This window comes from Montipora capricornis, chromosome 12 (assembly GCF_036669925.1).
Source record: "Montipora capricornis isolate CH-2021 chromosome 12, ASM3666992v2, whole genome shotgun sequence".
In the NCBI taxonomy this organism is placed as follows: Eukaryota; Metazoa; Cnidaria; class Anthozoa; order Scleractinia; family Acroporidae; genus Montipora; species Montipora capricornis.
The window spans coordinates 9,549,655-9,564,654 of NC_090894.1; the positions used below are offsets into that span (position 1 = coordinate 9,549,655).

At 39.3% G+C, this 15,000-nt stretch overlaps 2 protein-coding genes across 2 annotated transcripts in view; one reads left to right on the forward strand and one right to left on the reverse strand.

Moving 5' to 3' along the window:
- LOC138027336 (uncharacterized) overlaps nt 1-4,943 on the reverse strand; it is a 5,447-nt gene extending 504 nt beyond the window's left edge. Inside the window, exons 1-4 of the mRNA XM_068874916.1 lie at nt 4,749-4,943; nt 3,690-3,759; nt 1,462-1,688; nt 1-490 (exon numbers count right to left, since the gene is read on the reverse strand). The exon at nt 1-490 is cut by the window's left edge and continues 504 nt beyond it. Of these exons, the coding sequence (XP_068731017.1) occupies nt 143-490; nt 1,462-1,688; nt 3,690-3,759; nt 4,749-4,826 (723 nt within the window). The 5' untranslated portion in view covers nt 4,827-4,943 and the 3' untranslated portion in view covers nt 1-142. The remainder of the gene's footprint in view (nt 491-1,461; nt 1,689-3,689; nt 3,760-4,748) is intronic.
- A 1,649-nt stretch (nt 4,944-6,592) lies between these two features.
- LOC138027338 (glia maturation factor beta-like) overlaps nt 6,593-15,000 on the forward strand; it is an 11,659-nt gene continuing 3,251 nt past the window's right edge. Inside the window, exons 1-6 of the mRNA XM_068874917.1 lie at nt 6,593-6,666; nt 10,368-10,452; nt 11,210-11,259; nt 13,433-13,482; nt 14,514-14,596; nt 14,886-14,959. Of these exons, the coding sequence (XP_068731018.1) occupies nt 6,652-6,666; nt 10,368-10,452; nt 11,210-11,259; nt 13,433-13,482; nt 14,514-14,596; nt 14,886-14,959 (357 nt within the window). The 5' untranslated portion in view covers nt 6,593-6,651. The remainder of the gene's footprint in view (nt 6,667-10,367; nt 10,453-11,209; nt 11,260-13,432; nt 13,483-14,513; nt 14,597-14,885; nt 14,960-15,000) is intronic.

Genomic DNA, 15,000 nt, shown 5'->3' on the forward strand with positions numbered 1-15,000 from the left:
CATGACCGTGCGATTTTTAAACACACTGTATAACGGGCCTGTTGATGTTGAAGCCTACAAGGGTGACTTTACTTTTTACACTTTTTACCATGATGAATATTACAGAAAAACAATGTGGCAAGGTTTAGCTTATTTGTAGAGTCTATCCCTTCCTGGAATGTTGCTTAAGGTGTTTCTTCTCCTTGTTGTCGTGGTGCTTTTTCGCCTTGTTCTTGTGTCCCTTGTCTTTGCACGGGTAGGTTCCTCCACAAGACGACGGCTGCATTGTCATGTCGCCTGGATAAGGCGTCGGGTATGGTACCGGTTGAGGATATGGTATTGGCTGAGGCATGGGGGCACTGGCTCCCGCCTGGCAGGGAGATACTGGCTGACAGGGAGTTGTTCCTCCAGTGCCTCCAACCACGGCTGATAAGGCAGTCAGCATCTCCTGAAGGCACATGGAAGGATCCTTCATGGCAGTACATTGAAGGAAGGTGGAGCATGCTTGATTCTGTGTAAAACGACAAATAAAATCAACAACCAGTGTTTGAGGTGGGTGTGTAGATCTGTCCGAAACCGGAACTGAAAGTGAGTGTAAGGTAACTCAACTCCCTTCCGGCCCGTGTTGACTTCGGTTTCCTTGTATAGTCTGTATAGGACCCTGTCTTTCACCTTGGTGGATTCTCGACCCCAAAGGTGGTTGCATTTCGATGGGCTTTCAGCGAGATTCTAAATCCAAGCATTCCCGATTCCTTAAACCTCTAACCCTTGAATTCGTAATCCAGATGTCCTCAGACGGGAAGACAAGATCGCCCGCCCGAAAAAGGCAGAGTACTAAACCAATTTTTCTTACCACAACAGACAACGACGTTAAGGGAAAGAACAGTGGACAGCTTTAGTAATGCGAAGATCTGGACGAAAAAACGGATTTACACCAAATTTGCACAGCGCAAATATGATGCAAACATATGTTTACTCGAGAGCAAACCTGTAGCAAACATGGTAAATGCCATGGTGCAAATTTGCTGTAATTCCATTTTTTCGTCCAGTAGCTAGACAGAGAGGAGATAAGTAAGTTCCACCTGTGGTGGAGGGTGGGAAAGCCCCAAGGAAGTCGTTCAGGGGTCTTCGCAAAGAGACAGTGGGGAGCTTAATTAACACACGTCGTTTTTGAGACAAGCGGACGGCAACCAATAGTATTAAATAATTCTCATGCCAGGACAGTGGTGTCTTCCAGGTCTTTAAACTAATCATCTCTAATGGAGAAAAGATACTTAGCAATGTAAAGACAACTTTAAAGGGAAAATAGCTCACTTCCGGATGCCGTCCGCGTCTCAAAAACGTCGCGAGCGCACCACGTGCGGACAGCCCTTATTAATAGAGCAACATCGCAATGCTCTGATACCTCCCGGCCCTAAGAATATCAAGTTATTTTACTGGCCCGTTTCACAATATGTTAATTATTAATATCAAGTAACTTACAACAGCTTCAATGATTGGATTAGGTGGGGACACTGCTGCTGGTGCCCCTCCAGGGGCTGCTGGTGCCCCAGGGGCTGCTGGTGCTCCTCCAGGGGCTGCTGGTGCTCCTGCAGGGGCTGCAGGGGCTCCCCCCGCGGGAGCAGGGGTGGTAGGAGCAGCAGTAGTAGCAGCTTCTCCAGCAGGTGGTGCAGTTGTGGGTTCTTCTCCACTTCCACTCTCTTCAGCTCCTATAACGTAAGAATGATGTATCTGAGCAGTTAACTCTGCCGCGTTGTATCCACGAATTGTGAACCTTTTGCTGGGAAGATGTCTAATAGCAATATGATCTAGGGGGACTCATTTTTCGCGTGGCCAAAGCATCGAAAGTGTTTCCCCACGGAAACACTTGCTACGGAGGCTACCTTGCATCAAGCTGACTCCGCCTTACTTACTTTAGGTATAATTTCCTGAAGTAAAAATGCTAAACACGTTCAGAGCTAGTCGCTGTCTGCTTATTATCATCCTCGTCAAGCAGCGCGCCATTGTCCGATGGATTTGAATAGGCCATTTCCGAGTTCATGTCTTCATCCTCTTCAAAGTGTATTCAAATGCGAAGTTTTTGTTATGAAAATTAGTTTTCATTCATATGTAAAGTAGAACTAATTACCATCAGAAAAACTTAGACTCGATTTGAAGAGAAGGGAGATATGAACTCGGGAATGGCCTATTGAGTGGCTTGCTTCGCTGACCGCTGGCCCTGGGAGATGAAGCGCATTGATATCTTAGCTTATCCCAGGTCCATAGCTAATCAGATAGGAATAGTTTACAAACGAATGTGGGGCTAATTCGGTGAGTTGATAAAAGTGAATTGACCATTGGAGGGAGATTGTTAACCGTTAGACCTACCTTTTTCGCTTAGACGAAGGAATAACCAGATTACCCTCAAAATGCTAGCTTTTCAATCTCCCTACGATGGCAGAAATCCATGACCGAGAAATCTCGATCTGTGATAGAATGCGTCCCATCAGTTTGGGGGTATTATTTCTTTCGGGAAGAGCTAATGCTAGAATTTTTATGGAAAAAAATACTCGGCGGAACGATCAGTCACTAAGTAGAGTTTCGGACCAGTCAGAGACGTTGTTATCATCAGGCCTGATCTGGTTGGCATTATTTGCTGGAATCCCCTGTATTTTAAATTCAGATAATACCCGCAAACTTATGGGCCAAGGACAAAGGAAAGATCGACTCCGGTGATGTTTGAAGAATTGAAAAGGATGTGGTGCCTTTGTAAGTTTTGTGACATCTGCAAACAGTTCGACTCTCTCATCTTCTCTGCTCATAAACGTTTATAAACTTTCAAAAACGTTCATAAACTTTCAAGACGTCGAGGAAGCCGGAAGTCAATAGTCTTTACAATCTTGTCAAAACCGGATGACTATCGTAAAATCATTGAGATCATTCCTGCACTAAAATAACTCGCTAAACACCTTTAAACATCATGTTTAATGATATTTTCTTTTATCAACGTAAATGTGATACACGCTGTATTAAATCTCAATTATTTTGCGTCCGTTGGCGCTAAAATATTAGCATCCCCTTGCTTCGAATAGAATTCCGTAGTATACATCTAACCTGGTGGAAGTTATGTCCTTGTAAATAAGAGTGAGAAAAGATTGTTGTTGTTGTTGTTCGTTTAAAAGTGTTTTTAACTGATAAAAATTGTCAGGTTTTGGTCTATGTTACACTCAGTGTTTGAAATTAAAGCGCTTTTGAGTATATTTACACAGAAAATGCTCCAAAAGATAACATGTGTATCTTGAAATATGTCGCAATTTTAGGACGGTGCCTACTATTGTTATTGCGCATACGTTCTGCGCATCTTGAGATACTGGGATTTGCTATCGGTGATGCTTACTAATACAGGGATATTTTTGCGCGGTTTAAAACTATCCGGAGAAAGTAGATCAAGTACTCTTGGTATTCAAAAAGAAAATTGAGGGTAACCATGCATTTTTGAGAGATAATTAAGCTTCAATTTGAGAAAACACGCCATACATTGCTTTGTATTTTAAATCTTGTTACAAATATTATTTATAATTGTTACAAATTTTCTTTTTGGATTTCAATAACACTTGTGAAGACCTACATTTCCTGCATAATCACACACCGGGGCAAAAATATCTTTCATTAGTAGGCACCGTCCTTAAACGCTTTTTACAAAAAGTTTTCATCATTCTTATCATTATTACCTGCTTCGGCACCTTCAGCCGGTTTCTTTTCTTCTTCTTCTTCTTCCTCTTGTCGCTTGTTGGCTTGACCCTAATGACAAAGCAAGACATTTAATGGAAGCGTTTCATTTTTGTTGACTTCACTGTCGTGACTTCTACCATTAAAGGACGAACACAGGCAGCATTTGTCAAGCTGAGAAATAAGTTGAATCTACACCACTTTTCTTACATTACAATTTTCCCTCAAAGTTTTCGCGTATTTTCTACTAAATTGCAAGCGTAAGTGTGCTGATCTAATGACTGTTGGGTTAAGAAAGATCAGAGTACTACAATTTCCCGCAATATCTTGGAAACATTTGCAATTTTTTTATAACGCCACACAAAAAGCAAAATCTACTGGTCTTAATACACGAGTGTTAAAAAATTAATTGCGAGTAACTAACCGTAAAAATGTTCTTTTGTTGTTTGTTATGGAACCGACTGCACTCGAAAGCTGTGAAAGGATATTTCGGTCATGCCGTTTTCTACCTTTTTCTAAAAAAAAATACTTACTTAGAGTTAATTAAAGATATTTATTTATCAACTTTTGCTCGTGCTTTGCTCAAAACAAATGCCATTGTATAATAGGTTGTACTTTGAGCCCTCACGATCTATTGTTCTGCCTGTAAAATAAAGATCCTTTAAAAAAATTAAGGTTTATTCCAGGGAAAATCAATTGAAAAAGTTTTGCTCGCGCTTAAGAGATTTAGCTTCTTGTGAGTTTTCCCTGGTAAAGGTTTTTTTTGAAAAGGTTATAACTGATAACGCAATTTCATAGTATATTTCTTGGGCAGGGTTTGAATAAAAATGATTCGTTTAGCACGCAAAAAAAAAAAGCGACATTTTTACGTTCCAAGGCATATAACTGTGATTCTTTTAAATATATGAGCATAATGGAACGGTTTGTTTTACAAACAGCGCTCTGGTTAAAACGAAGAAACCTTCCTAAACTCCAGGGGGTTATACAGTTACTGTTTCATCTACGCAAATAAAAGCCACATTTAAAACACAATGTTGCAGTAAAGCCATTACTGATCTCACCTCGTTTGAAGGCCGAGATAGACCCTCAAAGATCAAAGCTGAAAGGATCAGGACAACGAAAGCTGATTTGCACATCATGGTCCTAGCTGCGTTTGGAAAGACGTAAACGTTACCAAGTTGTGACTGCGATCTAAAAGTTCACACAATGCCGTTCGTATGAAATAATTATGTCATTTGCTTGGTAGGTGGGAAAGTTGAAGCTGGTGCAAACGCTTATGACAAAAGCTTTCTGCAGGTGGGTCTACACTAAGGGGACGGGTGGTGTTTTTCAAATAAGATGAGGAATGAATTCACAGGCGGTGCCAGTAAACAGGCATTTTTAATTAGTAAATAGTGAATAGGAGAAATATCTGTGGACGCTGGCGTTTTTGCATGAGCAAACTTTGTTGAAACGGCGAGGTGTCTATATTCTTGTTTTCGACCTTTCGTGGCTATTTAAGTGCATGGAAATGCTAAATATGTAGGTCAAAATTTTAAAAAAAACATATGAAAATTGAGATGGTGGGGTCTAAGAGAAAAAATGTTACCTAGCGTACCGTAAGGGGAAAATAACAAATTCTGACCTTTTTAGATCTGGTGGCAGGGAAAAAGGTAATGTTTTAATACTATTTTCACGTATCCGTAAGAGGTACTTTGCAATGTTCTCCCTATGCAATTGAAAGGTCAAGCAAAGCTGAAAATTTGAGAATCTCAAATCATGAAAAGTGCGGCGCAGTTTGTACACAATGGACCAAAAGGGTTAAAGACAGTGAAGCCACCTCAGTAAAATTTTCATTTAATTTTTTTCAAAGTTGAGAGACATGTAGTAAATGTCAAGGAAACACTTAATCAATGAACCATTTTTTATATTTTAAATTTCGTGAATGCTTTTACTGTAACACCTACATCTACTTGTTGCAGCACTCAGCAAAGGCCCCTTGAATTATGGCTGCTTATACTAAGGTGGCCGTATAAATCATAAGCGTTTTTGAAACATCACTTCCAGGCCGGCCACTTTTTGCTGGAGAGAAAGGGAACAGACCACAATACCTGGAACTCCATGCCTTACTCAAAGAGTGCGTAGGCTCTTTAACGATCCACAGAGTTTATAAATTCTGAAGGGTTCTCAAGATGCGACCCTATATCTTTCGTCACGGATGGCCAAACTCGTCTTCAAATCAAATGCTAACTGAAACCTGAACACCAGAAAACTCGCTATCGGAGAAGAGTAGAGAACCGATATATTTAACTCATATAATGAACGTTGAGAACGAGAATCAAACCCACTTTGATCGACGATCACTTGTTTGATTAAAGTTATTTTGTTTAATTCTGTCAAGGATAATTGACCTCATTCCAAAATGGACGTCATTTAAATATTCTTTTGTTTTTATTCAAATTAGCCCTTGATGCCTCGTTCTTGATCCGAAAATTCAAAAGTATATTTTGCCTTGAACGAGGTATCAAGGTCTAATTTGAATAAAAACAAAAGAATATCTAAATAGCGGCCATTTTGGAATAAGGTGTATCGAATCCACCGTGCAAGCCTTGTATCGTGGTGAGGCAGTGTGGCTCAGTGGTTAGGGCGCTTGCCTTGAGATCCGGAGATCCCGGGTTCAAGACCCGCTCTAGCCACTCGTTGAATTTGTTCCTGGTAGTCCCTGGTTCAACTTCCCAGCTGCATTTGTAAATAGCCAACTGGTTTGCCTCCGGCCAGTTGGGACTCTTAACAGTTGTTGTTGTGTTCTGTCGTTTCGTTGATTGTGTTTCATTGGCCCTGAAAAGCCCCTATGGGGAGCGGCAATTAAGTATGTATATATGTATGTATGTATGTATGTATGTATTGCGGACCTATTTTCTAGTTTCCTATAGTGGCGCGGTTGCACAGCACTTTTCATTCAGGAAGGGATAGCATAATAGCAAAATGTCGGGCTCTATGGTAAGCGGAAACAATATTGACATTCACAGGAAAAATATTTAACTAGGATCCAATTTAACTGAGCAGTTTAACTAAACTAAACTTTCGTTTCTCTTTTGGCGGCGATTTTGTCATACTTTCGCTGTCTATTATTAATTTCCCCCTCTCGTTGGGCTTCTTCACTGCACTCCTATATTTTAGTAATTTACTCCACTTGCTAAGGTAATATTCCGAAAATTTACCCATCCCTTGGGCTCTTTTCATGGCTCCAGTATGTAAGAAATTTCCTAAACTTGCGAATGTAATATTCCAAAAAGTTAATACTGCTCTTTAAGTCTCCAGCTGGGCATAATATAATTTTGGAGGTGGGACGGGGGGTGGATCGATGTCAGACGCACAGCCTTGTAGTTCGTCGAAATTTTTTTTTAAATTTTAAAGTCAACTCTAATAAAAGCCTCGTGTCTGTTTGATATCCTCAGGTCAATTTCAAAGAATATCTTTGTGTTAAATGCCCCCCTCGATTTAATTATCACCCTTTAGGGAATAAAAACTTCCATAAATGACACTTCGTAAGTTTATAAAGGATTTTATCCATTGTAATGAGGTAAGTCCAGGATTGAACCTACTTAGAAGTTCTAAGTAGGAATAGAAGCATGCTGATTTCAATAAGCGTCACAAAGTGTTCCCTAGCCCTCATCACTGGTGTCTCGCAATATAGACAATTAACATCACCAGAGGCACATGACCTTGAAGCGTTAAACTCTGGTTTAGAGCTGGGGATTTTTTAGTTTAAAATTTTCCTTATTTGGATGTAATGTAGCTCTTGCATTTTCCCGCGTGTGCAGCTTTGATCTTACTTTTGTCCATATCTGGTCATAAAATTGGTGTACTAAAATCCCCTGCTTTGTTCCAAGGAAAAGAGATACAAGTTACATGCTTCAAGGTCATGATCTTCTGACGTCACAAAGTGTTGTCAAAACGCTGCTCCTGAAGTAAAGATAAACAGCTGCAAATACCCTAACCTAAAAATAGCACCAACCTTTACCAATTTGGTAGCAAATACTTAGACCAGAGTGCCGTAAATCATTTATTTTATTAAGGCCCTCAGGAGGCTTACCTGTAGCGAAAAGAAAACAAAGGAACAGACTAGAGTTATGGTTCCCTACTTCCTCTTTTGGACAAGGGCATTGACTGTCTAATATGGAGATTTGAATGATATTACCATCGTTTTCATCTAAGCGTGGACACATGACGGGAAATCATGTTCTTTGAAGTTTGAGTTTGGCAGCGGTTAAGTAAACAGTTGAAACCTTTTGCATGCGATAGTTCAAAAGTATTTGAAGCACAGTTTATCAGATTATGGTCAATTACCGAGAAAAAGTCTTTGATGTCCAGCCTTGCCGTCATTCTAGGAAAACTTGCATGAACATCTCTCAAACGTCGAATGATTGAAGACAAAACTTGTCACGTTTGCAGCCAAAACGTGTCACATTTGCAGCCACTTACAGCATGGTTTCCCGTCACGTGTCCAGGCTTAGATGAAAATGACGGTATATGCATTGTACAAGTTATTTGCATTATTTTTATTCACTCGTGGGAACCAAATGCCAATCCTCCAGCATGCGAATAAATCATACCTGATCAGTCTACTGTTGCACAGGGTTGCATAGTCGGATTATTGCGCGGCCTTGGTGCATAAGGTCCCGAGTTCGATCCCCGGATCTGACATCCTTGTTTCGACTTCTTTCCTTTCAGTGTAGCCTAAGTAGCTTTAAATACCCTTAAAATGGAGCACTGATGGAAAGAGGGGGGTAAAATGAGCGCACTGTCGGCTTCCTGGGAGAGTACTCTCTGGAGAGTAAAGGAACTTCCGACGTTAAATGACGTGTACCTTTACCTTTATCTTTACTGTCATGATAAAGGGTGCATTTGATTGACCGTAATCTGGAATAGGAATACATGGAGTAGAAGTTAGAAATCCTTCGTTTTTACTGAGATTCACTTTAAAATGTCAAGCACCTGCTAAAATGCTATTTTAAACATATCTTTATTATCTTTGTTGCTTAAAATAGAGGGGGGCTTAAGGACGGTGCCTACTATTGTTATTGCGCATACGTTCTGCGTATCTCGAGGTACTCGGGTTTCCTATAAGTTATGCTTACCAATACAGGGATATTTTTGCGTGGTTGAAAACTATCCGGAAAAAGAAGATCTTAGTAATTACTCTTGGTATCCAAAAAGAAAATTTGGGGTAACCATGCATTTTTGAGAGATAATTAAGTTTCAATTTCAGAAAGAACGGCATACATTGCTTTGTATTTTAAAGCTTTTTACAAATATTATTCATCAGTTATCTTTGAAAAATGTGTGGCTACCCCCAATTTTCTTTTCTGGATTTCAATAACACTTGTCAAGATCTACATTTGATGCATAATTATAAACTGGCGCAAATATACCTTTGAATATTATTAGTAGGCACCATCCTTAATTAACAACAGCTAGGTTCACTCAAAAACCATGTCCCCGTTAATAGCTTTCTTCCTCTGAAAATGGGGGGCTCATTTGAGACAATAGCTTAACAGAGAATTTCAGTACTACTAACTACTACTAACTCTGCTTAGACTTAAAGGGACACTTTGTGTTGGATGTCAAAATTAGGGTAATGGTGAAATGTCAACATCTAATTGGGTGAAAGCGATTGTAATGGAAGAGATGTTAGATGTTTACCCCAGGGAATGAAATGAAGAGAGTCTCCTGAAGCCCAGTTGTAGATCATCCAAAATGGATTATTGCAAAAGTCTAGAGTACTTGGTAATTTTTTTCAGAATATTCCTGAGTCACCATCGAAAAATATACCAGTCCTCTTCAGTTTGTGTTGTCCTTTGTTCCAGTGGGGAGGGGGGGAGGGGGGGGGATGTGAAGCATATGAAGGGATGGGGATTCCCATCAGTAATTTTGAATTAAACCCTTAAAGGACTCAGGCCAATCTAGGCTTGGCCCCAGCTTTGTTCACCCCTAAAAGAGACCAGATTTAAAACATTAAATATATATTTTTATATTTCATGTGCAACCCTAAACGAGACCCTCACAGCTACATATGGGCTTCATATTGGAATTTTGCCAGAAAAGTGACATCAAAATCTGCAAACCCTTAAGTGAGATGAGTAGCCCTGCCCCTTTCATATGCAAGTCCCCTCCCCCCTTCCCCCTATCCATCGTTCACTCTGTTATTTTGAAAACTGTTGTGAGAATTACCTTTGTTAACAATCAAATGGGTCAACATTGTGTCGCTTGCAATGCACTAATGCCGGTTGTTTTGTAGGCACTCCTTTGCCTATGTATAAGAAATGGCATGGATAGCATTGTTTAATGAAGAAATAATTTTTGCATAGCTGCCACATGTAAGAATAAGCCTCTCCATCAATACAGAGCTGCTTATTCTTCATGTATGAAAATTTAACAAGGAGGATTGCTAGATATAAATTTACCATGAGTTGCCTGATGAAGGTTCTAGGGTTTGCTTATGACTTATTGGACTTGGGTCAAAAACTTTTCTGTAGTCTCACTGATAGGGTAGATTATGGACAGATGGGTGCTGCAGTCCACCATTTGTTCCCTTTTCTCGCTTTACAGATCTGTGGGAAAGAAACAATACATCAATCCACCAAGACTCTGCATGCATGGTACTGATGTTAATTCCTAATGATTTTTAAATCCATCAGAAAATTTGTGATCTTGACCCTGAAGTGAAAGCCAAAGCTTTGAAGTTCAATATGCGAAAGGAGAAAAATATAGCTGCCCTTATTTGTGAGTATTATCAACATATATAAGAACTGTTACTTAAAAGAAAGAGAGAATATCACAAAATCATCGCTTCTCTAACCTGTGAGTATCATCATTGGAAATCAAGTAAGGAAATGGTAGGGGCAAAATTCTGTTTAAACCATTGACCCCTGGCAGTTTAAACTTGATAGTCAATCAAATGACAAATACTCATCAATGGGGGTGGGGGGGGGGGGGAAGTTGATTCAGGAGACAGTGGGTTAACGACCTCTTCCTCCACTGAGAACCTATGTCCCCTTTAACCCATTGACCCGTGGGAGTGAGACTCAATAGATTCTACCCTGTCTACCACAACGACGTTTTACTCGACAATGAGGGACCTGGTTCAGGAGTCAATGGGTTATGTAGAAGATCACAAAATCATTGCTTCTCTAATCTGTGAGAATCATCAGTGGAGATCAAAGATGTTACATAAGGAAGAAAACTGTAAGGGTGAAAGTCTGTTTAAACCATTGACTTCTGGGATTGTGACTTGATAGATTTTACTGTCTAATGGCCCATTCAATTTTTCTTGTCAATCAAGGGGGGAGGGGGGTGTTTAGGAGTCAATGAGTTACATGTAACAACCCTCATATCCACTCAAAAAACAGTGTCCCCTTTAACACATTGACTCCTAGGAGTGAGACTAAATCGATTTTGCTCAGATGCCAGACTATTTTACTAGTTCCACTAGTACCTTTTCCAAGATTGAAATGTTGGTTGTATTTTCCTCTTTGTGTAGTCAAGATTGATATTGAGAAGCATCTTGTAATATTGGATGAAGAACATGAGGTAAGTTCTCAACATCTACATAATATCTCATAACATTCACCATTTTCTTCAGATGATTTCCAGGCATTGGTAATTCATTGAGTCAACTACCAATCTCACCAGATGTATACTCCAACATGTGTATGCGATTGGATAACTACCGGTAATGGAATATGCATATCATTGACAGGTGTCATTTCATGTAACACTGCATAAGTTAGTTATATTGTTCCTCTGAGAAGTCATCTCAATAATTTATGCTTTTTGCTTTATCCGGTACCTCTACCTGGATACAATAAAAACACTTGGCCTGTGGCCTCATTTTTTAATTTATTTTTTAAATTATTATTATAATTATTTTATTTTTGTATCATTTTATTTTATATATACATACATTAATTAATTACAATTCTAAAACATCAAATTACATTACTTACAATTCTGCATTTACTAACACTTCAAATTACAATACTTGTCTAATGCCTATCTAAATTTATAGTTCACCACTAAATTTTCTCCGATTCTTATTGGTTTAAATTGATCACGTGACATGATAGTGTTCGTCTGCAGAGAGACACTATCAGCCCATAGTGCCCGTCTGAGGAAAATACCCGGATGGATAGTACTCGTCCGTGAAAATACTTCTGTAAACAAGCGGCCTTATGGAAAATAAACAATCGAAATTGTATTAAGGGTTTTTGTTTGTTTTCTTTTTCAAATTTTACATTGGCTGACACGGCTTTTGTCTAATAAAGTTGAAAATAATTCAACATGATTTTTGAGCTGGCGCGCGAAAGACAATTTAGTAGAGAACCATAAAGACAATAGAGTATTTGACTCGGAACTATTGGTCTGACCGTTGCCCCTTGGAAATTTGATGTTCTTAAAACTAGCATATTTGTTTTAAGAACATCAAATTTCCGCGGGGCAACTATCAGCCGATAGTTCCTCGACAGAAACACTCTATTGTTTAAATAGTCAAATACGTACAGTTCTAAGAACACACTTAAAAAAAAAAGAAAAAACAGATTACGGGTTAGGTTCAGAGCCAATGCACAGATCCCACTTCTTATTAAATTAGTCCATGTTATTATTATTAACACATATAGTTAGTTATATTGTTCCTCTGAGAAGTCATCTCAATAATTCATGCTTTTTGCTTTATCCGGTACCACTTGGCCGGTGGCCTCATGCTTTCATGTGTTTCTTGGTGTCTGGATACCATGATGAGGCACTCGCACTTGTCTTTTAATATTACAGACCTTCTGATTTTGCCAAGGTTGTTTTGTAGATTGAGTGAAAGAATGACTATGAGTTTTAAATTTAGTACTCCAAACAATAACTGACCTGCTGCGCAGATGTTATTAGGGCTTCGTCACATGTTCATTCCCCAGGAACGTCTGCTGCTGAGACAAAAAAACCAATTCTGTTCAACAACTGTTTGCCCTCTATTTAAAGAAACCAATTTAGTAACTGTGTTGCCCATAGCCAATCACACTCTGCGAAAGAATGCCATACAAAACACGAGCAGTTTACCCAAAACTGGAAAACAGCCCCAGATTGGTCTGTAATCCACCATTTTATATACATATATATATTATATATATTTATATTTAATTTTATTTGCACGCATATTTTGCTTTAAACTCCTAGTATAGTTATTGCTGTTTTAGGAGTAAACTCATTAAAGATTTAAAGGAAGCCCTGAGAATGTCTGATGGGGAGGGTAAACAGTAACAACCTTTAGATTGGTGTAAGACAACTAGAGTGAGTCTTTTGCTCTTAGCATGTGCTTTTGCAAGAAAATCAACCTCCAAACTCAATGCAGGTATTCCGAATTGAAAACTTGCACCTGTAGTGGTATTCGTATTCCAGTCCAAAAAAGGTCTCCAATCACTTGTTCTCTGCTTCGAATTCTTTGTATGGCCTGGAAAGTATTAAAGGAAAAATGGGATACGATTCAACTTCAAAATTGGAAACATGGATTTGTAGGCATCACTTGGTAATTGAGTAATCTGGGTTGGAGACTTTAAGCAAAGAATTTCAAAGAATTCAAGGCAGATGCAAACGCTTACCCCCTATTATAGAAGAACAAAATTATTTGGAATTGTTTCAAATTCAAAGATGTAAGTTTAACAATGCATTAGCTTTCGTGTTGAGCCACTGGCTCATAAGCAGACTTGCTATTTTACAGGACATATCCATTGATGATCTAAGAGAGGAGTTGCCATCCCAACAACCACGGTATCCTTTTTTCACATAACACCACTCTTAAAGAGCCACAGGCCTGTTATTGCATGAAATAGCAGGTACGCAGTCTTTTCTTACCAAGAATAGCTCATTATGCACAAATTATAGCGAAAACACGATAATCACAGGGAAAAAGACCTGTCTACTTTCATTGTCTAGCCTTATGCTCAAACTGTTAAAAAAAGTCCTGAGCCTGAGGGCCAACTACTTGTGCATTGTATTGCACGTTTTAGGCCTTGGTTTAAAAAAGACACCTGTTTATTTTAACTGGAATTTTCGTTTGTAATGATCCACCATTACTAACTTTAAAATCTTGAGAGAGTTGGATCAATGAGAAAATGGCATCAAAGACTTGCTAGTTTAAGAATACAATGTGTGTCTAGGTGGCTGAATTAATATGCAGCACGGGAGTTTCAGATTGTCTTACATGTATAAATACGCTATATTTTAACACAAGACAAGACAAGTGGGCGAGCGCAGTCGAAGGCTCCTTTTTCAATGCTTCTACCATGACTTGCGGCATCTACCGCAACTCATGGCAGGGGTGGGCGCAACTCCTATCCCGTTGTATACACAACTTGTCCCCAGTAGTACTGGTACTCATTTTACCCACCACGAATGGATGGAAAGCTGAGTGAACTTTGGAGCGTACGGCAATGGTTATCACTAGATGGTCACCCATCCAGTAAATAACCCAGCCCAACGGGGCTTAACATTGGACGCCATTCGGGCGCCATTTTAAGCCAGTGAATCACGTTTCCTAGATCCAACCCTCTGAAGTCCAATCAGTCAGTTTTGAACGTGAGTAATGGTGGACCGTAAAATCCAAAACTTACACTCAAATTAAATAGTCTTTAAATAAAAATCTAAGCTCAAAATTTTGACAGTCGGGTGTTAAGCAAACACACTTTCAAAATCTGAAAAAAAGAGAGGTGTCTTTTTTATCATAGTTGCACTTAAAGCTTGGTCTTATTAAAAGAGATCAAATTAATGACCAATGTCGGCAGTTCCTTAACATTACTCAGCTATGTGTTTTTGAGTTACGTGTTAAAGCACGACGATGGAAGAGTATCATATCCTCTGTGTTTCATTTACGTCAGCCCGCAAGGTTTGTATGTTTTTCAAGCTGTGTGTGGCACATCACTTCAGAGGTGTTTTGTGGCGTGCGACGTGTTACGTGACATGTAAAGTAAGGTGCATGCGTTTCATGTGCGTAATCCCTTTATCCGAAATTCTTTTAAATTTAATAGCTTGCTCTCATTTTTATCAAGGTTGACTTTAAAACACTTCTCGAATAAAATAATCATCTTTAGCGTTGGTGTAGTCTTGATGTGGGAACGTAGACTATCTTTATTGGAAGAATCCCACGTAATGAATTCTTTTTCTCCTTCATGTAGGATGTAAACCTGAACTGCAAATGATGTATTCCGGTTCCAAGACGTTTGTAGTGCGAGAAACTGGAGCGACTAAGGTTAGACTTAAATTCCCGGGGAGGGGAGGGGGGAACTCCTA